This window comes from Parasteatoda tepidariorum, chromosome 10, assembly GCF_043381705.1.
Source record: "Parasteatoda tepidariorum isolate YZ-2023 chromosome 10, CAS_Ptep_4.0, whole genome shotgun sequence".
NCBI lineage: Eukaryota > Metazoa > Arthropoda > Arachnida > Araneae > Theridiidae > Parasteatoda > Parasteatoda tepidariorum.
Genome location: NC_092213.1, coordinates 19,819,280 through 19,843,195, shown reverse-complemented (window position 1 = coordinate 19,843,195; position 23,916 = coordinate 19,819,280). Strand labels below are relative to the sequence as shown.

Here is a 23,916-nt window from a genome sequence, read left to right as displayed (position 1 = left end):
TTCAGTACTATTTCATATTGTTTTACAACACATGGCTTTAGCCCTCTGGTGGGAAAGACTTCAAAACAAAACTTACAACAGTTACTTTTCTCAACAACTGAAATTTAGAATAGTGAGATTAAGAAAAACATGTGAACTGCTTGCATTTTCAAATTAATATTGAAATGTACAGGTTTAGAATTTTCTACAGTGAACAGTTTTCGGAACTTCAGTATTCAAAAAAGTATGCAAAAGCTAGACGTTAAGAACGTATCCAATGAGCGAGCAAAGCGAGCATTGGATTGCTTCGCAATCCGAAAAGAACTGCGAAAGCAGTTCCGGGGGTTGGCGAGCGCCAGCGAGCAGGGGGCGAAGCCTCCTAGTGTGTTTATAAACTTTTACGGGCCTGATAACAAAACCTTTAGGTAATTAGTTTATTTGATAAATTCTCTGCCGCCATCTGGTATTAACTTCGTGAAAACTTTTGAAATAACTTCTTATTTGTACTGGCAGCATTATTAAAATTAAAGAAATGAAACTGAGAATTCAATTTGTGGTACGAAATTTTATGTTTCGAAAATTATAGTTTATTCATTTCTCATACAAATTTCAATACTATATCTGGGCTATCATAGGTCTGATAAAGACTTTCTTAATATAAGACAAAAATTTGAATATAAGTGTATTTTAACCGTTCGAATTTTCAACAATTCAAAAATTTTATTCTCATAATTTGGTATTTCTATTTAACTTCATTCTTTACAATTGTTAATGTTGTGGCATCGTTGTACAGAGAAAAAAGAAGTTAAAATTGTTTCTGTAATCTCCGTAACCTCCATTCCTAATTCGACAAGTGTTGACTATTCATCGGATCCATCGCGAAATTTAAATATGTTTGGGAACTGTGATCATTCGCTGACCTATATGCTAAGGGATCAGGGACATTGGCGAACCTAAGTAATAACATAACTAGGGGACATATTATTTAAATTGGAATCTTTTTTTATTTTGTAGAATACATAAATTTTTATCGAGTACTCAGAAGGAATTTCAATTCATAAGAACTATTTTCCGATTTTTTTATGTCTGTTAAACATGTAGTGTTAGCAATAATTAAATTTCCCACAGTTAAATTTATAGTACAGTTAAAGTACAGTACAGTTAAATTTCCAATATTTAAAAAACACTGATAGTGAGAGCTTTCTTTTGCAAAGTTGAAATTTAAAACTTGTTAATATCAAAGATATGTGTCTAAAAAAATCTTTGACTACTAAAATATGAGTTAATTACTAAGTGATTAAGAGTTTCTATATTTTTATTTATTCAAAATTTAATGCTTTAAATTCGTTACTTTCGCTTTACACCATTATTTTCAAAATCATCGTAATCTTAGCATTGTACTGATGATTAGCATCGCACATAAAGAATGAAAATATTTCTATAATATTTATCACATAACCCGATTGAGCTATAGTGTTTTGAGTCCGATGATATATAAAATATAATCTTTTGCACATCTGAAACACCTTCGGCAATTGGGGCCTTTAGCGGGCTTGTTATCTTGACCTGCAGGAGTAAAGCTTAATTTGATGGCATGCATATGCCTCTTTAACCTAGTGGCCGATATATAAGACGTTTTATGGAATCTTTTAAAATGTACAGTTAACATTAATTAAATGTAATTCTATTTATGATACGAAATTCAATTAAGTCTTATAAACAACAGTAAATTCACTGCCTTTCAAAATTTATTAACTTTTTTAAAAAAATTGATTTCAACTAAATTTAATTTTCAATTCAAAATAGAATTCAACATTAAACATAGATTTCAATTTAAAATAGAATTATATTTTTTTTTTCATTAGAAAATAGTTTGCAAATGAAAATTTCATTCCATTAGAGTTTTTTTCAATTTAAAAAAAAGTTGTCCTGAATGTATAAATTGTTTAGGTTAATAATATTTAAAACATTCAGTTTTAAATTAAATACACTGAATAAACGGATAGAAAATAAATATGTTATCTAACTGATATAATAATTTACAACTCAATAAAGTTCAATAGTTTGAATCTTCTTTAATTCTAGATTTGTTTATTACATTGTAATAAATTAAGTGACAATCTAATACATAGTAAGACTGAAAGCAAAATAAAAATAAAAATTATAACTATGCAATATTTTATAAACTTAATACAAAAATTTTATAATTTAAATATTCTGTAACACTTGACTCAACCAATAAAAATTATAATTCATAATTAAGGTAATTGTAATTATTTGTAATTATGGTTTTAGTAATTCAATCAAAAATATGCTCCGGAACATACATTGTAAAGCTATATTAGTAGCAAGTAAAATTCTCCTGAAATCAATTATAGTTTTAAAGCAACCTTTTGTATTTTTTCATAGATTGGATAAAATTTATAACCTAATTTTTTACTAATTTAGAAATTATGTAAAAATAAACTAAAGCTGAACTAGAAATATAATGACACACTTAATTAATTAAATAAAAATAGTATTAAATTTTAATAAAATCCCATCCTGTTGCAAATAAACGAAACTAGTATTAAAATTTAACCAATTCGAAGGTATTTGTTTGATACATTATAATTTAAATACACTTCAGGCTACATAAAATTCAAGCTCACTACTTTTATTTTTATTCATTATTTTCTCTAAATTTTTCTAGCAGTTACAATTTCAATTATATAAAAATATCTATCTTTTTTTTTTATCCATCTATTTTTCTTTAGGTGTAAAAAATTTTCTACATGTTTTAAGTACTTTGATCATCAAATCGAAAAATTTTTTTTTTCAAATTTTGCTGTTAGAGATTTTTTTTTCCCAATGCTAATATCATTTTTCGATTTTATGATCCAATAGTTAAATTTCATAATTTAAATTTTTGATTCAATAAACTAATAAAACTGCATCAATAAATACGCTAACTCCGTAGATCTACAATAAGAATTTTAGTTCTTAAAATGATAAAAAAAATTTCTTCTCACCTCTTTGCATTAAACTTAATTTTTCAGCAAACATTTGTTTTCGGTAATGAAGAATACTTGAAATATTTTTAGTTCTTTCCTTCAGTAAATCTTGCCAAATTGAATTACATTTGTAGTACAACCATTAATTTGCTTTTTCTCTTTTAATATCGTTTTCTGATTGTACGCCTATAAATATATCTATACAAACTCAGCTTCAGAAAGATCAGCACCAGCTTGCCTGTTGAAAGGTATGCAATGCAGAAAACATACCATTACCATGTCGTTCTTGAAATTCTGGATCCTTAAATTCCATGACGCTTTTGGCTTAAAGGCCTGGTTTCTTATGACAAGCGCCTTATCTGTTCGTCAGAGGAACGTTGACGTACCGCTGATGCCAACAAATACTGGTTTGTTAGCTCAAGGCCTGGACAAGCGCCTCATTAAGTTGGCGTTATTCTGACGCCAACAAAATACTGTTTTGTTAGCTCAGCGTGAGCAGTCTGTCCAACGCAGACATTATTTTGCATTGCACATGCGTTAATAACGTAAACAAATATTTATTTTGAATTTGTATTGATTTTGTTATTGTCGACCAGTGCTTTAGAGAACAAATAATGACTTTGTCCGAGAAAAAACACAGGGTAGACTATACTTGAGGGTGCCCCTTGATTCTCGCCAAGTTGGGCGATGTTGAAACCCAATCGTGATTCTGATTGGTTTAGATTTTAACGTTATTTTTAAATGTTCAACGGTATATGTAATTTCAAAGGTCCGTTAGTTTCATGTTGGATACCGGCTGGTAAGGTTACTTTTGAATCTAGTCAATAAGATCTAAGGTATGTGGGCAGTCATAAAAAGGGATTTAAGAAAAAAATGTCACCGCTAGTCCGGTATTACAGACGCCGTTTTCGATTCGTATTTCGTCGAATTTATGTGTCGATGGAGGTACACAGATTCTATTCATGATAAATTTAGACAGTATCTAACTGTTATTAGATAATTCTGTGCACCTAAATCTGAGAATATTCAAGCTTAATAAAGAAGTGAGTTGCTTTTTTCCTTTTCTTTCTGCTCCTACTCCATTAATTTTTGCTTCGATTCAAAATCCTTTTTATTGGGTTTATTAATTTTGCTTATATTTGGTTCATTGCAAGTTTTGGCCGATGTTTTGTTGAAATTTTTCAATGTTTTATTGAATTATCATGATGTTTTGGCCGCCATTCCTGTTACCACGATGTTCCGCTCAAACAGGAATAACGCCAAACATAAGTCGCCAATTTCGCAAAGGGGCACCCTCAAGTATATTTTTCCCAAAACACATTATAGCTGAGCTAAATGAAGAGGAAGAAGAAGCTATGTTTAATGTTAAAATCAGAATCTTGACAGATTTCAATGCTCTGTTGGATGATGTCCGCCATTGCTTCTGTCGTTAACGTTACATTGTAATCCAACTGCAGTTGATTCGGACGTCAGTCTGACGCTCAATCTGAGCGTTCGATGACGTATGCTGTTTAACTCACAAATTGACCAATCATGGGTTAGCGCTCATTTCAAGCTGACGTTTTGTAACGCCAACCTGTCCTAAGAAACCAGGGCTTAACAGCTACCTTTACGAACCCATCGACATATTTAAGATCAAAACTAACTCTTCAATCTCTATTCTTGAGTTTTTTTCTCTCCTAAAAATGGTACATCAATCATACATGTATCATATAAACAGATTCTTAACAAAGTCAAAATTATGTTTCAGACAAAAACTATTCGTTTGATTATACAATCGCGGATCATACACATAATTTGTGACTAAAATTAGAAAAAATCAGATTTATTGCATAGTCAAAATTATGTATTTCATCGCTTTTGATTAGTAACCATGATTTCAGATTCCATGATTACAGGTCTTTTATGTATCTGCACAATTTCAGTTTCAGAGAGATGGATATCAGCTTGCTTGTTGACAGGTTTGCAATCCAGAAAACATACCTACATCATGTCGTTCTTGAAACTGGACCGTTTTTCAACTTGGAGCCTAAAACTCCATGATTCTTTTGGCTCAGAAATATCTTTACGATTCTATGCACATTTTTAAGAACAAAATTAACTATTCTATCACTGTTCTTGAAATTTTTTCCTAAAAATATTACATCAATCATACATGTATCATACAAACAAATTTTGACTTCGATTCTTCACAAGTCAAAATTTTAGACAAAAATTACTTGTCCATTACTTTCGAAATGTCACCATGATTTCAGATTGTGTAATTAGAGGTCTTTTCTATCAGCACATATACCTAAACCAAAAATTTTAACTTTCGGATGAATTTCTAATAGCAGATAAGTTACGAATTAGTTATTGGATTTATTGAAAAACGTTTAGTTATTGTTAATTTTGTGTATGACCATACAATACGTATAGAATTTTTTTTAAAAATTTGAAAAATGTAGATTCATTGCTAAGTCAAAATTACGTAATTCATCCCTTTTGGAACTTCAATCATGACTTCAGATTCCGCGATTAGAGGTCTATTCTATCAACACATGTAACCGAACCACAAATTTATTATAAAATTTATTTAGTTTGTTCATTATTAAAAGTAAGCTAATCAATTCATAAGCACAGATAAGTTACGTATCAGTTATTTTTATTGAAAAACGTTTAATTTCAGCCAAAAATTGTCTGTATGATCATGTATCGCACAAATATTTTTTTTTCTCCAAAATTTGAAAAATCTAGATTTCATGTAAAGTCAAAATTACGTAGTCCATCACTTTCGGAATGTCAACAATGACTTTTAAATTCCGTGATTAGAGGTCTTTTCTATCAACATATGTAACCAAACCACAAATATGTATATTTATTCGTTATTAAAACTAAGCAAATCAATTTCTAAAAGCAGATATCTTTGCGAATCAGTTATTGGACTCATTGAATAAACATCACGCGAGGAATTTTATTATCTTTTTCTTCCAAACTAGTTTTTAAAAAAAATTAACGATTCAATGCAGCAACATTATTGGCATATTGTTAGGTATTATGACAGAACAAAATATTACTTAATTAATTCAGGATATTTCTTTTTGGATATAAATAAAAAGCATTAAGTCACCAGTGATAGGTTGAAATACAATTATCGATGCCTTTTCTTTGGTTTGATCAATAATTAAGATGCAATATCTTTCTCCATATTGCATGCATTTCATTTGAGTAATGATTCGAATAAAGCAATATATGGGAAGCATAACATATGGTTGGCTTAGATTTTTATGGCAATATGGATTTCCAGAAACATTTGTTTGTATATGCCATTTTAAAGTTGAATAATGTTTCGGTTTTAAGTTTACTTACTATTTTACTATTCGTTATTGGTTCGTTATGTTTGGGGAAATGGTGAATAAAAGCAATTACTTAAAAATATATTGAGACAAATGAACTTTATTGGTTTTTTTATGGAGATTTTTTTACGGTAAAGAATTTACTTATCTGCCCCGTTTTATTTTACTTATCTGAAGTTGGTTCACCTCAAAGGTATGCATTACTATTTCAGGTAAAAATACTCATTCGAAATTCATTTTTCCAATTATGTCATAAATACTTTTGATTATAACTAATTATTTTCACTTTCACCAATGCCTTGATTGATATGATTCATTTTTATTCAAGAAAATTTTATTATACAGTAAATTCTTTTACTCTTACAAATTATTTGCACTTTTATCACTGACTTCATTGATATGACTCCTTTCTGTTCATAGATTTTTCATTAAGTAATTGGAATTTTCTTACAAACTATTTGCACTTTTATTATTGTCTTGATAGATATGACTAATTTTTTATAGATTTTTAATTCATTAATTTGATTTTTCAATATCTCGCTGATTCCTCGATTCCTAGAATACGATATGGACATTGGTTGATGCAACTCATTTTATTCATAAATTTTAATTCAATAATTGGAATTTTTATTATCTCGTAGATACCTTGATTCTTACTAATTATTTACACTTTCATTGCTGCCTTGATTGATGTAACTCATTCCTAGATTTTAATTCAATAATTAGAATTTTTATTATCTCGTAGATACTTTTATTCTTTTTAATTATTTACACTTTCATTACTGCTTTGATTGATAGGACTCTTTTTTTATCCATAAATTTTTTATTATACAGTAAATTCTTCGATTCTTGCGAATTATTTGCACTTTTATTATTGCCTTGATTGGTATGATTAATTTTTAAGAGATTTTTAATTCATTATTAAGATTTTTTAATATCTCGTTGATTCTTCTATTCTTACTGATTATTTGTACTACTTTGGTTGGTATTACTGATTTTATTCATAGATTTTTATTCAATGATTAGAATTTTCATTATCTCGTAGATACTTTGATTCTCACTAATTATTTACACTTTCATTGCCGCCTTGATTGTTGTAACTCATTCCTAGATTTTAATTCAATAATTAGAATTTTCATTATCTAGTAGATACTTTGATTCTAACTAATTATTTACACTTTCAATGCTGCCTTGATTGATGTAACTCATTCCTAGATTTTAATTAAATAATTAGAATTTTCATTATCTCGTAGATACTTTGATTCTTACTAATTATTTACACTTTCATTATTGCTTTGATTGATATGACTCTTTTTAATCCTTAAATTTTTAATTATACATTAAATTCTTCGATTCTTACAAATAATTTGCACTTTTATTATTGCCTTGATTGGTATGACTCATTTTTAAGAGATTTTTAATTCATTATTTAGATAATTCATTTTTAATATCTCGTTGATTCTTCTATTCTTACTGATTATTTGTACTACTTTGGTTGNAATATCTTTCTCCATATTGCATGCATTTCATTTGAGTAATGATTCGAATAAAGCAATATATGGGAAGGATAACATATGGTTGGCTTAGATTTTTATGGCAATATGGATTTCCAGAAACATTTGTTTGTAAATGCCATTTTAAAGTTGAATAATGTTTCGGTTTTAAGTTTACTTACTATTTTACTATTCGTTATTGGTTCGTTATGTTTGGGGAAATGGTGAATAAAAGCAATTACTTAAAAATATATTGAGACAAATGAACTTTATTGGTTTTTTTATGGAGATTTTTTTACGGTAAAGAATTTACTTATCTGCCCCGTTTTATTTTACTTATCTGAAGTTGGTTCACCTCAAAGGTATGCATTACTATTTCAGGTAAAAATACTCATTCGAAATTCATTTTTCCAATTATGTCATAAATACTTTTGATTATAACTAATTATTTTCACTTTCACCAATGCCTTGATTGATATGATTCATTTTTATTCAAGAAAATTTTATTATACAGTAAATTCTTTTACTCTTACAAATTATTTGCACTTTTATCACTGACTTCATTGATATGACTCCTTTCTGTTCATAGATTTTTCATTAAGTAATTGGAATTTTCTTACAAACTATTTGCACTTTTATTATTGTCTTGATAGATATGACTAATTTTTTATAGATTTTTAATTCATTAATTTGATTTTTCAATATCTCGCTGATTCCTCGATTCCTAGAATACGATATGGACATTGGTTGATGCAACTCATTTTATTCATAAATTTTAATTCAATGATTAGAATTTTTATTATCTCGTTGATACTTTGATTCTTACTAATTACTTACGCTTTCATTACTGCCTTGATAGATGAGACACTTTTTTATCCATACATTTTTTATTATACAGTAAATTTTTCGATTCTTACAAATTATTTGCACTTTTATTATTGCCTTGATTGCTATGACTCATTTTTAAGATATTTTTAACTCATTATTTTGATTTTTTAATATCTCGTTGATTCTTCTATTCTTACTGATTATTTGTACTACCTTGGTTGATATTACTCATTTTATTCATAGATTTTAATTCAATGATTATAATTTTCATTATCTCGTAGATACTTTGATTCTTACTAATCATTTACACATTCATTGCTGCCTTGATTAATGTAACTAATTCCTAGATTTTGATTCAATAATTAGAGCTTTCATTATCGCGTAGATACTTTGATTCTTACTAATTATTTACACTTTCATTACTGCTTTGATTGATATAAATCATTTTCATAAAGAAATTTTTAACTCATTTTTAAAATTTTTAATTTTCAATTATCCGATATATACTTTGATTGTTACTACTTATATACAGTTGCATTACTACCTTGATTGATATGACTCATTTTTATCTGTAAATTTTGTATTATACATTGAATTCTTCATTCTCACTAATTATTTGTACTCTTATTATTGCCTTGGTTGATGTAGCTCATTTTCTTCATAGATTTCAATTCAATAATTAGAATTTTCATTATCTCGTAGATACTTTGATTCTTACTAATTATTTGCACTTTCATTACTGCCTTGATTGATATGACTCCTTTTTATCCATACATTTTTAATTATACTGTAAATTCTTCCATTCTACAAATTATTTGTACTTTTATGATTGCCTTGATTGGCATGACTAATTTTTAAGAGATGTTTAATTCATTATTTAGATTTTTTAATATCTCGTTGATTCTTCTATTCTTACTGATAATTTGTACTACCTTGGTTGATATTATTCATTTTATTCATAGATTTTAATTCAATGATTAGAATTTTCATTATCTCGTAGATACTTTGATTCTCACTAATTATTTACACTTTCCTTGCTGCCTTGGTTAATGCAGCTCTTTTTATTCATAGATTTTAATTCAATAATTTGAATTTTCATTATCTCGTAGATACTTTGATTCTTACTAATTATTTACACTTTCATTGCTGCCTTGATTGATGTAACTCATTCCTAGATTTTAATTCAATAATTAGAATTTTCATTATCTCGTAGATTCTTTGATTCTTACTTATCATTTACACATTCATTGCTGCCTTGATTAATGTAACTAATTCCTAGATTTTGATTCAGTAATTAGAGATTTCATTATCGCGTAGATACTTTGATTCTTACTAATTATTTACACTTTCATTACTGCTTTGATTGATATAAATCATTTTCATAAAGAAATTTTTAACTCATTTTTAAAATTTTTAATTTTCAATTATCCGATATATACTTTGATTGTTACTACTTATATACAGTTGCATTACTACCTTGATTGATATGACTCATTTTTATCTGTAAATTTTGTATTATACATTGAATTCTTCATTCTCACTAATTATTTGCACTCTTATTATTGCCTTGATTGATGTAACTCATTCCTAGATTTTAATTCAATAATTAGAATTTTCATTATCTCCTAGATTCTTTGATTCTTACTAATCATTTACACTTTCATTGCTGCCTTTATTAATGTAACTAATTCCTAGATTTTGATTCAATAATTAGAGCTTTCATTATCGCGTAGATACTTTGATTCTTACTAATTATTTACACTTTCATTACTGCTTTGATTGATATAAATCATTTTCATAAAGAAATTTTTAGTTCATTTTTAAAATTTTTAATGTTTAATTATCTGATATATACTTCGATTGTTACTAATTATTTACAGTTGCATTACTACCTTGATTGATATGACTCATTTTTATCTGTAAATTTTTTATTATACATTGAATTCTTCGATTTTCACTGGTTATTTGTACTTTTATTATTGCCTTGCTTGATGTAGCTCGTTTTATTCATAGATTTTAATTCAATAATTAGAATTTTCATCATCTCGTAGATACTTTGATTCGCACTAACTGATTACACTTTCATAAGTGTCTTGATTGATGTGAGTCATATTAATGCAGAAAATTTTAACTCATTTATAAAACTTTTAATTTTTAATTATCCGATAAATACTTTGATTCTTACTAACTATTTACAGTTACATATAACTCATTTGATAAGACTCATTTCTATTCATTGATATTTCAGTTGATAAGACTCATTTCTATTCATAGATTTTTAATTGAATTCAATTGATGAATTTTTTATCCTCAATTATCTGATAAATAATTCTTACCTTCTTATTATTTGCACTTCTATTACTTCCTTGATTTATGTAACTCAATTCTAATTAAAAAATTTTGAATGACTAAATGATTAAAAATGAAAAAAATGCTTAAAATATTATAATTTTGAAGAAATTCACCCCTACAAGTTTAAACTTTTGGTTTCTTATCCCCAATATAGCCGTTGCTTATGACAAATGTAGCTCATTTCATGATATCCGTCTTTAAATCTTTGTCATTATTATTTATTTTTAGATTTATTATGTCTAGTAAATTATTAATATAATTTTTTACGAAACAATTAAAAATATTACAAATAGGAGGATCATTGAAAAAAAATTCTAGAATTTTGTCTCTAAGTTCGGAGTATTCGGATAATAATTTGCTTTGAATACTTGTTACAAGTAACTAAACAAAAATTTGCTGATTTAAAAAATTTCTGTATTTAAACTTAAATCTTAAGAGTTAGTAGGAAAAATTCCTCTCTTTTAAATGACATTATTTCATTTTCTGCAATTTCACAGGATAATTTTATTAAAAATAAACATTGAAAAATATGAATTAAAATATTTTTCAAAGACGTAATTGGGATGTTCACATATTTTATTTTACATTTTTATGCGAAATTAGTTCAAGTATCATTATATTTTTTTATACAAAGCGGAATTCATGTTTGGACGGTTCACAAATGTCTTATTATTGTTCCCCCTTCCCTTTATTTTTAGCTCCCCTTTGTCATACTTCACACCCTCTACTACTCTTTGTCATAACAATTTAGAAAACAGACGCATGCAATAAATCATGAACTTTAACCCTGAGTTTCAGTGACATTTTTGAGCATAATAATTCAAATGGCTTGATGTGTATTTTTTGTTCAAAAATAAACAAATAATCTAATAATATTTAATCTGATGAGTTTAAATGTTTTTTTTTTCTTTGGCCAAAATGTAGATGATCACACTTCTTGACCTCCTCACCACGTGACGTAATATGTTAAAGACCTCTTATTAGATTCTTAATTTTCAACTATCAACTGTCCATACTTTCTAACTTATTTATACCTCCATTATTGCCTGAATTAATATAACCATTTTAATTCGTAGATTTTTACTCGTTTAGCCCTGGAACAAACTACCTTTTTTTCAATACTTCAATGCAATTTTGGATCACATTGAGCCAAAATTTGCATAATGTGTCGTTTTTTTTATACACTCTGAATGCTCATCATCATCATCACAGTCAATCAGACAGCCCAATGTGAGCCAATGCCTTCCTCTGAATCGGCATTGCTCTTCCCCTTCCTATCTCCATAATAACTTCCGATTTATCTTTAATCACCAATTCTTTTCTTATGTACTACTGATACAATAAATACGATGCTTCGTTTTCTTTACTGAGCATTCTTAAAATATATGTTCATGGTAGTTTATACAGAACATCCTGTATAAGATTAATAAAATTCGATCGGCTAATAGAAACTATCGGTATAAATTCTTTACTTGTCAAAAAACGTGTTTCGTTACTTACTGTTCACTTACAATCATCATATTATAGCTTAAAAAGTGGCAAAGATAACCCGCAGACTTTAAAAGGTAGTGTATTGTATAGTAATCATATCAACGTATGCAATTAAAATATTGTAGTACATATTTGAATTTGGATTCCATCAAATCAGATTTTTCCTTTTGAGTGGTAGCTACAAGTATAAAACATTAGTTTCGCCCAACTTAACTTTACAACTATTTTCTCTGCCATTTACTTAAAACACAGAGTAACCGCACAAGAAAAGTTTCGATCACAGAGTCAACATTTTCTCAGATAAATTGAAATCGAAAACAAAATTTTAAAAAATAAATTAAATATTGAGACTCTACCCTTCTAGGGGTAAGGTATTCTCTCAACAAAGTTCATCTAGGAAGAATTTTTCATTGAAAATTGTATTTATAAAGTCTATTAATTAAAATATCATTTATCATTAACCCTACGTAATTAAACATTCCACCATTAAAATTAAACTGATGACTTTTGCCAATTTCGGGAGCTGATATGTTCTCACAACACAATAGTATGTACAAAGAATACATACACTACATTTTATCTACTATCTATAGTTTAATAAAAAAAAATAAGTACTTCCCTTAAAATGTACTGTTTTGTATGACATAGATAAAGGGTAAATAAAAAAAATAAGCACGTCTTTAATACGTAGACTATGAATTGCATGATTAGTACCAAAGTAACACTGATATAAGCTATTTAGGGTTAAGACGAAAAAAACCTATCATTAAGACCAGAAAGTTTGTTATGACCAATTGCATTTATTTTAACGTTATCAAGTACAGAGCTAAGGTAATAGCAATTTTAGCATAATTTCTCAAAGACGAACTACAATAGTATTGATTAGCTGCGATGAAATAAAGAAAAATCGATCTGCGTCATATAATTAGTGAAGTTTAACATACTCAATCCCCATTTTGTATTTTATAAATTTTTAATTATTTACATAATTATTGCATCGATAACCAATACCAGCTTTCAACTTGTTTAGATGCTTCCTCTCACCACAGAACATTATTAGGATTGTGCACGCAACGTGTACGACAGCGTTATGACATGCCAAAAACTTGTTATGGCCATCATCATCCCATTAATTAGTTCTGTAACTTATGCCAATACACGTGTCACTTATTTAAACATATTATCAATAACAGACTTGATTGTCAGCTGCTAATTATAAGGAATGTTCATTTGTTCAATCAACCTATTATTCTCCCTCAAAATTTTGAGATGAAATGTAGAGTAAACTGAGTTAAAACAGAAGAAGCTCCATGAAATAGGCATTTTCTTATATCGAAAATTGGCAACTGTTTTCCATGAGAAAAATATCAGAGACTATTAATAAGCGTAAAGTAAAATACGTTTTATAAGACTATGATTATACTTCTTTATTTATGGATGTTATACCTGCCCGTTGTCTGCATTAAAATATTAACATAGTAGACGAAAATACTATACAGGTAAATGCTCTTTAATTTATAATTTGACAATTTTATTTTATTTTATTTTATATCCGTCGTTAAACAGCCGACCCAATTATTTGGGTTTACGTCTACTAATGTTCAACTCTGTTGCCTTGTAATTTTGAACCACTCCAGAAGACAAGGAAACTCCTGGATCTGTACCCCCAGAGGTAATGATTTGTTATGGGAACATGGAAGACTTTGCGAACCCATGAACTATTGGACATGGGCCCAGTGCCCTACCAAACAGGTTATCCCGGTACTTAATTTGGCAATTGAAGAAAAGCTGTGATTTAAATTTTCCATAGCCTTGCTGCGTGCTTCGGGAAAAAAATATAAAAGTATAGAACCTGGATACTTAGGCCTAATAATTTTTTAGATTTTTTGTATCGAGGCTTAAAATACCTCGGGCTGTTATTTATTGTTGGTCATCATTAAAACCGGAACAAATTTTTTAAAAGTACTTGAGTACACGTTACATAAAACGTGAAAGATTTTGCGAATTTTTTTTGAGTGTGTAAGAGTGTTTTCCAAAGCTTTTTTTGCCAAAGAAAATAAGAAAGTCAAAGTTTGAGCGTCTTAAACTCGAAAAGCAAAACTATAGTTTTAAAGTAAACATTCTGTCATCCAGTAAAGAATTATCTGGGCTTTCAAATGGATATAAAGCTAAAACATTTAGGAAGATATCATGCGGTTTTTAAAAAAAATTGTCAATTCGGTAAAATTTGCAAATTTTGAAAAAAATATTTAAAGAAATGAATAATTTTCAATTTAAAAAGTTAGGTGTACAACAGTTATAAAATAAGCATATTGTTTGCAAGAAAAAATTATTTCGTAGGATGGCAGAGTCTTCGATGGATAGTCTAAACTTCTTCCGTCCTCTTGAAAAGTCTCTACTTTCTCTGCGTGATCTCCAATAATTACTTAATGCTCGCGAAATGTTGATCTGGTTGGTTAAACGAATAAGAGAAGTGAACTGAACAGAGGAAATATTTTAATAATGATTTTCTACAAAAAAAAGTGTTGTTTTATATTGCATCAGAATTGATAGTCCCCCCCCCCTTAACTTCTTCCTTCCTCTTAAAAAGGTCTCTAATGCGCAATCGCCAAACGGGCAATAATTACTTAACGCCTGCGAAGAGTTGATCTGATTAAACGGGTAGAAAGAGTTAGTCAAACGGTGGGATGAAACGATTTTCGAAATTCCATGCCTTTAATACAATTATTTTAAAGTACTCTGATTGGAAATTAATCAAAAATTGGATTACGGAAAGATCAAATATGTTCTGATCAAAACTGTTCTTGGCATTTATTAATATCATATGATTTTTTATAGAGATATTAATGAGTATAAAAAGTGAAAGTGGAAGCTCATATCACTGGAATGAAAGATCTCTAATGGATTGGAAGCTCAATGGTATGTCTAGTGACGGAGAGGTTAAGACACCTAAACTAAAACCGGCAAGAGTAGTAGAAAAACATACAAGGACATGTGGAAATCCAAAGAAAGAGAGAGAGCTAGTGGTTGTGTTTGGCCAAACGTCCAGTTTACATGGCGCGTCCCGAGTTTGCTCGCCAAGAAATTCCACAAAAATAACAAGGATATTCTACTCGTAAGTTCTATAGTAGTTTATAATATTTAATACCGAAAATGTAAAGAGAAATAAGTTACGATTGCGTACATGTATTATGTATGCTTATATATATTTATATATATATATTGATTACTTAGCACAAGGACACGCATGAAGCCATGTAGAACGCAAACAAACTAATTATGCGTTGAAGTTGCCAGGTACAAAGAACAAACATATATCATGGTTACTGTAAAACGCATAAACAAATAATAAATCTAAGTCAAGTGAAAGACAAAGACAAGAAAGAATTATATTTCAATAAATTCGATGAGCTATGCGGTTCCGTATTTAATTAACTCCACGTTAATTATCATTCTAACTTACGTGTAGAAACTTAGCTCAACTTTAAATATCAATCGGTAAAGAAGTTGCCATTGATCGAAAAATAGAAAATAGAAGAAAAAGAGATATTTTAGAGGGCACCCTGTGCTGATATTTTTCTTGCAGGATCCTGATGGTACTGTGCTTCTTATCAGTAACAATAGGCGTATCATCTCTTCTTCAAGAAGCATTCAGCAAAGAATCGACCATCATAAGCACCATAAATAAAGAATACTCCAGTGGACGAGATGAAGATCCCGATTACTTTCCAGAATACCCTCGAGTAACAGTATGCAGGAACCCTTCTTATAAAATAGGTAATGTCTCAACACTTATACTACCTAGTTATATTAATTTAATTTAAAATGATATTGTTGTCATTTTAAATTTCATTTAAAATGATATTGTTGTCATTTCAAATTTCATTTAAATTTCATTTCAAATTTCATTTAAAATGACATATTGTTGTGAATAACTCATTTTATTATTTCAATTGGAATCGATTTTACATTATTTAGGTTTATAGAAAAATGTTTCAAAAGTCAAACATACATTTAAAAAAAATGAAGGCAACTGAATTCAGATTTATTTTAAAATACTAATACGGTTGCATCATCTCCACATGCCATTCACGTTCATTTTGCTTGTGTTCAAACACTGTTAGAAATTTCTCGGAAAAAAATGGTTAAATAACAATTTATTGAGTGGCTATTTTCCGATATTTAATCAAAACTGTCAAATAACCATAAATAAAATGGTAATCAATCAGCTAAGTTTGAGAAAAACTGTTTATTAACTACTTTCACTTAAGCCAGTGGTCGGCAAAGTGCGGCTCCAGAGCCGCATGTGGCTCTTTGGCTCCTTAAGTGCGACTCTCGCACAAATATCCACGGAAGGAGCAATAATATTTTAATTTAAATCAAACTTGGTAAGAAAACAGCAGAGCAACTTTATTTAGGTTTATAGAAAAATGTTTCAAAGGTCAAACATACATTTAAGAAAAATTAACACAACTGATTTCAGATTTATTTTAAAATACTAATACGGTTGCATCATCTCCACATGCCATTCACGCTTATTTTGCTTGTGTTTAAACACTGTTAGAAATTTCTCGAAAAAAAATGGTTAAATAACAATTTATTGAGTGGTTATTTTCCCATATTTAATCAAAACTGTCAAATAACCGTAAATAAAATGGTATTCAATCAGCTAAGTTTGAGAAAAACTGTTTATTAACTACTTTCACTTAAGCAAGCAGAATTTTATCGCACCAACTAGAACCACCTAATGAATCTACTTAGTTCTTCGCAACTGCGTCATGACCAGCAGAACTGGAATTCGAGTCCTAGTGTTGACACCACAATATTTCCTCCATTCCCTTCAACGTATGAAGAATTTCCAGAGTCCGGCACTCTCCAATGCCCATTACCTTACGAGAAGCCGAGCTCCTATGTCCAGTTAAACAATCAATTTTTTTTTTACGTTTTTGAAAAATACTAGTTGTAAATGGTTAAAAAACCGTATAGTTTTGCATTCATGGTTCTATAGCCATACTTTTTGCAAATGGTTTCAAAACCATAAAGGGAAAAAATTGTTCCTTAACGTAAACTTTACGGTTAATCGGATGGACAGACAGCTGCCAGTTACTTTACCATAATTTCAGAATGAAACTTTTAACAGTGTACACGGCATAATGAAAAAGAAATTAAATCATTATTAAAAGCCGTAATAATGAGTTAATTTTTTTTAATAATGATTTAATTTTAATAGAACTATAACATAGCATACATCACTGATGTTATATTTTAAATTACAAAAAAAAAAGGGATTCATTAGCATTTTTAATTGCTGCCACAATGTTTAAAGATAATTCTATGAGGAAAATTATTCGTCACTCGTTCCTCTCGAACAAACAAATTTATAACTTTTGACGACTTTTAAGCTAGGGCACTAAAATTTGTCCTTTACAACCGTTATCCAATTTTCAGGATTCTTACATACTGGCATAAATGGTTCAGGAATTCCGTAAACCAGGGCGAGTCTACCCATTTTTTCAGTTTGTCAACTTTCAAGTGGTCAAACTTTTGTAAATATTAAAGAAAAAAGGCTTTTAATAGGTGTTTCGGAAGATATACTCCAACTTTGAACTATATTTCAATGATGCTTAAAATCTCAAAAAATGTGCCAAATGTCAAAATCGCCAAACTTTATTTCCTGTATTTTATCCATTCGTACTAAAAAAAGTTTATTAAATGCTTTTAGCTTTTAAATTAATATTGTTAAATTGCTTAATTATATTAAAACAGCATAAAATTAAACTTTTTATTTTATTTTGGACATTAAGAAAAATTAATTTAAACAGAACAATGCGCTAAAATTAGTAACAGAAAAATTTTTGCTAATTTCCTCAAAGGATTTGATTATTTAANAGGTCTCCGTCGGTAAAAAAAATTTTATTTGCAATTTAAAATAGTGAAAATTAAATAAAACTTAAATGGGTAGACTCGCCCCTGGATGGGTAGACTCTCCCCGGTTTGCGGTTATAAAAAATCTACACAGACACAAAAATTTGTAAAAAAAAATCTTAAGTGCAAAACAGTCGAAAAGAAATCTTCTAAAAATGCCTCATAATGTCTCCAAAAATATAAAATACTTTTAAAACTAATGAAGTTTGAAATAGCTATCAAAATTAATCATGCCCCTATCTAAACTTTCCTTTTAATTAACTGTGATAGAACATATTGCGCTAGTCCTGAATTTGTAAAAGCAACTGAAAATTTGACACGATATCGTTTTATTCTTTTGCAGATATCAATGATACTTTCTTAAGCCTTGTAGAATATGCCTCGATTAGTCTAGGATATCCTTTTATGTCTTTGAGCCCACAAGAAATATCTATGATTGCGGAATTGGTTGATCCTGATGCTTTGACCAATGTTGCACGAAATCCAACATTGGATGAATTCAAAATGAAACTTGAGAATGCCGAAAAGCGATATCAGGAATTGAAAAAGATGCACAAGAACTTTAACTTAAGGAACTTTCTTTTCGAAAACAGCGTCAGGTATGTTTTTATTTTAGGTTTATTTCTACTTCATACAGGCGTCTGTATTTATATTTCTTTTTAAAAAATTGTGCAGGGAAAATCTAATAGCTTCTTTTTCTCTCTTTATCACAAAAGAATCCTTTCAAGTAATAATACTCAACCAAATCATAAAGGATAAGGGGGTGCAGGATACCAACAATGTCAACCTTTATCTATCAAAAGATAGAACCGAGTTAGCATGTCTTATACACTAGAAAATGGGAATAGTAGTGATAGCTACGCAACATTACTCTCCGACCAAAATTTTATCTATAATCGGATTTAATAAATGGATACCACTAGTTATTTCATTGCCATTTTACGAGAAGTCGAGAGAGGTGTATTAAGATCACGGTTGTAGGCATGGTCGATCCTTAATTGCTATAGACAGGGTTAGCCCTTAAGTCACTTCACGTCACAAAAAATAGCGTCTCTGAATAAGGAAATTTTGAACAAATTTCAAAATAGCTCCCCCGAAAAATAGCTCCCCTGAATGAGAAAAGCCGACTTATCCGCCATTTCGAAATAAAAGCTTTTCCCAATGCGGAAGAAACACAAAATTTGGCAACTAAGATAATCCGTAAAAAAAAGCGTGTTTGCTTACATCGATTTAATTATTTTTCGAAATTCACTTGCACAAATTCATTACAAAAATTATAATTATTGTTATTTAAAATAAAAATGTTATTCATTACTAGACAGAAACAGTTTGTGCACATTTTTGGTTCCTTAATAATAATAAAATAAAAAAATAAACAAGCAAATGAAGAAGAATCAGTAAATTTATAATTGCTTTGGATGTAAGTTCATCGAAAATTTATCCTGGTTTTGGACAACTTACTCCTTTCTGTCATTTGGTTGAGTTCTTAAGGAATTTCGAACACTGAAAAATGTTAGTACTGAAAAATATCTTCCCTATTTACTTCAAGTTGAGATTCCTCAAAATAACCTTGCAAAAATATGAGAAATATATTTTTATTTTTCCATAATTACTTCATACTTAATTCCATAATTCATACTTAAATTAAATCACATTAAAAGATTCAAAGCTTAAATTTTGTAAATAAACTGCCATTACCTTCTCTTCAAATTTAATTTTAATCAATTTTTTTAATTAATTTAATTACAATTTTAAAGAAAAGAAACACTTTTAGATCCAAAAAACGCATGAAAGATCGTATATTAAGTAGATTTCTTATTATAAATGTAAGCAAACCATTTGAACTTTAAGTAATATATTACCATAAGTAACTAAAAAAAAACTTAAATGAGCTAGGATTATAAAACTAACTATCTGACGTATTAGTGAATCGAAATGGATTACAAAAAGAAACAAGTAAATATTCATTTTTAACAAAACTAAAGGAAACACTTAAATGTGAATACAAAACTTGGCAATTTTGTGGAAAGTTTAGCGAATACTTATTCAGCCAATCTCTATTCTTTATTTACTGGTTTTATACCTCACAAGCACTCAAAATCATTAAATAAATTGTTAAATGTTGTTTAATGCCAGTCTTTTTGAAGTGAGTTGAGACTACTTGGTACAGTATTAAATACAGTTTTGAATCTTTGCATTATAATATTTGCATTAAAAATTTATCTTAAATTCAAGTAGGAGAAAAATATCCTAAAAGTTACATAAATTTCAAAATAAACAAACATTAATTAAATTTATGATAAAAAGAATTGAGAATAATGTTAACGTTTCACCAATATCTTTTAATCAAATATTGAAATGACAGAAATCGAAACTAATAACCAGTCCTTAATTTTTACTTCAGAATTTAATTAACCTTAAACTAAAAATGAATGAATCTATTGCATCAAATCGATTATTTTCGATCCAAACTAGCTCCTTAATGTAATTAAATGAAGTATTTCGTAAAAAAATTTGACGAGAATCATATATCACTTTACGATCAATGGGATACGTTATACATAGAAACAATGGGAAGGATTCAGTTCAAGACAATGTTTGGGACACTGAGAGGGAGGGGATGATGGCTGACGTCATGATCTACTTCATCACTGACGCTTTCTATTGGCTGTAGAGAGGATACAGGGCCCCCCTTGCGCGTAAACGAAACTGAGTAGCAACAGCGAGAAGGAGAACTATGTCACAGATACAAATAGCAAGTCAACTATTCACTGTGAACATGCATCAAACTAGATGCGTTCAAATCGAAGTTAATGCTTCAGTCGAGGTAGGCGTGTTCAGATTACGTCTGGGTCACCAATGTGAATGCAGGCTACCGACAATGTCTACCAGCAATCAAAAGTTACCTCAATATATAGAATCAAGTTAACATCTCTTATATACTGGAGCATACGAATTGATTGTTTGTAGTGGTAGTTACGCTACAGATTAATCTTATTCGTTTACATTATGAAGCAATTATAAGAAAATAAAACAGCATTTCAAAACTTCAAAGAATTTTTGAGTTTGATCATGCATCTTTACCAATTTAGAGAATAGAAATTAACTTGTCACAATCTTCTCTTCTCTAACCATAAACTTCGCTTAATTGTTTCGTTTCTCTATATTTAAATAAAACGCAAATTATATTTAAATAAAATATAGCATTAAATGGTCGGGACAGCCTGGTTGGAAGGGTGTTAATCCCATATCCAAACGGTCGTGAGTTCGATCTCCAACGGGCAAAGACTCCCCGTGTAGTAAATGGTAATTGGTGCACCTTAAATCTTTCGGATCTCAAAGTCCTTCATGTTCCCATAACAAATAAATAATTCAGGGGGTACTGAATTGGAGATTAATCGTTCTCTGTTTAAGGTCGAAATTGCGATTTGTGAATGAATGAATGGGTCCACCCTATAAACGGGCTGCGACATACATGTGTGACAGAAGTCGAATTCTTGGCTATAGATAGCGAAAAACTAGCGCACTAACTTTGCCTTATTGGCATAAGACAACAGCAACAACCATATTCGATGCATGCTGTTCTCATAGACAACTTCGAATTAGATATATGTTGTGATTTAAATACATAATTTTTCACAAAAAAAATGTGATTAATTTGCTTGGTTTTGTTTAAATTTTAAAAACCTTTAAAAATTCTTTAACTTAAGTGTGATTTCAAAGTGTTACTGTGGGGAAATTATGACAGATAATTAAGCAATTTGTGAGACTGTATTCTTTTTAGGTGTGAAAATTTCTTTCGGAGCTGCGTAATTTTCATTTACGATTTCAATTGCTGTGAAATTTTCGAACCCATTCTGACTTCGTCGGGTCTGTGCTTCACCCTCAACGTATACAACAAGAAATTGGAAAATCTGCTCAAATCTCTTGATATGACGTTCATATTTACGATTGATCTCGTTTCACCTCCTTTTTTAGGTAAGTTATTATCTTACTATTATCATTATCTTAATATGACGCTCATATTTACTATTGATCTTATTTCACCTCCTTATTTAGTTAAGTTATTATCTAATTATTATGATCTTAATATGACGTTTATATTTACAATTGATCTCGTTTCACCTCCTTATTTAGGTAAGTTATTATCTTACTATTATTATCTTAATATGACGCTCATACTATTTACTATTGATCTTATTTCACCTCCTTATTTAGTTAAGTTATTATCTAATTATTATGATCTTAATATGATGTTTATATTTACGATTGATCTCATTTCATCTCCTTATTTAGGCATGCTATCATCTTAAGTATCAACAATGTGCTAATTCCATCTTCAAATGAATAGAATAAAATAGAAATTTCTTTATTTTATTTCTTCTTTGCATTAATTTTTTTTTAAATGAACTGAAAAGAAGAAAATAAATATATTTTTGTCAAATCTAAAAGACAAAAAGTCGAAAGCCTCATTTTCGAAAGACGTGGAGGGAGATTTTCGGTTTTCATGAAAGCATATTATTGTTTATGTCAGCTGTTCCCAAACGGTGTTGCGCGGAACCCTAAAGTTCCATGTAAGGAACACAGAGGTTCCGAGAGTTCGGACTTTTTTTTAAACATTTATGATTTTCGAAACCTGCAATTAAATTCAAGTCCAGTTTATATCCATTATTTATTTAATATTTCCATTATTTTTATGAAAATTCAAAACAGTTTTCTTTCCAATAAAATGAACAAATAATGAAAATGATATGCATTTATTGAAAATTGTATCAGCATTTCGCAACGTATAAAAATAACTAAATTCAAAATAGAAAGAACATGTTTCTTACGTTTTATCATTCTCGTTTTTTATTTTTTCGTCCTTTATCATTTATATTTTAATAAAAATCATATTTAAGTTCATTCATTTCCAGTTTATGCATACACTAAAATGAAGGAGCTACACATACTCTAAAGTGAATTGAAGAACTAAACTATATGCCAATTCAGACCTGTGAATCCAATTTATCGTATATTTAAACTATTTATCTAAAAAAATACAAAATTGAAAATGACCTCAAATAAAACTCAAGGGACTTCAAATCAAATAATTAAGAAAACTCTACCATTAAGTTTAATAAAAAGACGATTTATTAACTCAACAACAAATTATAGCATCACCGTTCCGAAGACAAATCTTGCACTCATTCAAAAAACTATTTACATTCCAAAACTATCACCATGGCAACCACAGAACTCTACTCGTTGCCATATACTAACAATCATATAATAAGTACATTATTTAACAAAAAATACGATGCCCACAAGCACATAATATCTTACAATTTAGCAAAATTCTTGTGTAAAATTATGGTAGGGCTTGCTTCAGACGTAAAACAAATGTTTTTGGACCCTTACTATACTAGACCAATATTATTTATTGAGGTTTAGATTTTACTTCATCCCTTAAAAGCGTGTGAGAATCTCTTCGATATCAACTTAAAATAACATGTAAGGGAAGGTTTTTTATCTTCCTAC

The 23,916-nt window shown here is 29.0% G+C and overlaps 1 protein-coding gene across 1 annotated transcript in view; it reads left to right on the top strand.

The window, feature by feature from the left end:
• LOC107442552 (acid-sensing ion channel 5-like) overlaps positions 1-23,916 on the top strand; it is a gene marked incomplete in the record, with an annotated part of 58,460 nt that overhangs the window by 18,789 nt on the left and 15,755 nt on the right. Inside the window, 4 exon segments of the mRNA XM_071186718.1 lie at positions 15,310-15,586; positions 16,058-16,248; positions 18,740-18,995; positions 22,181-22,374. Of these exon segments, the coding sequence (XP_071042819.1) occupies positions 15,310-15,586; positions 16,058-16,248; positions 18,740-18,995; positions 22,181-22,374 (918 nt within the window).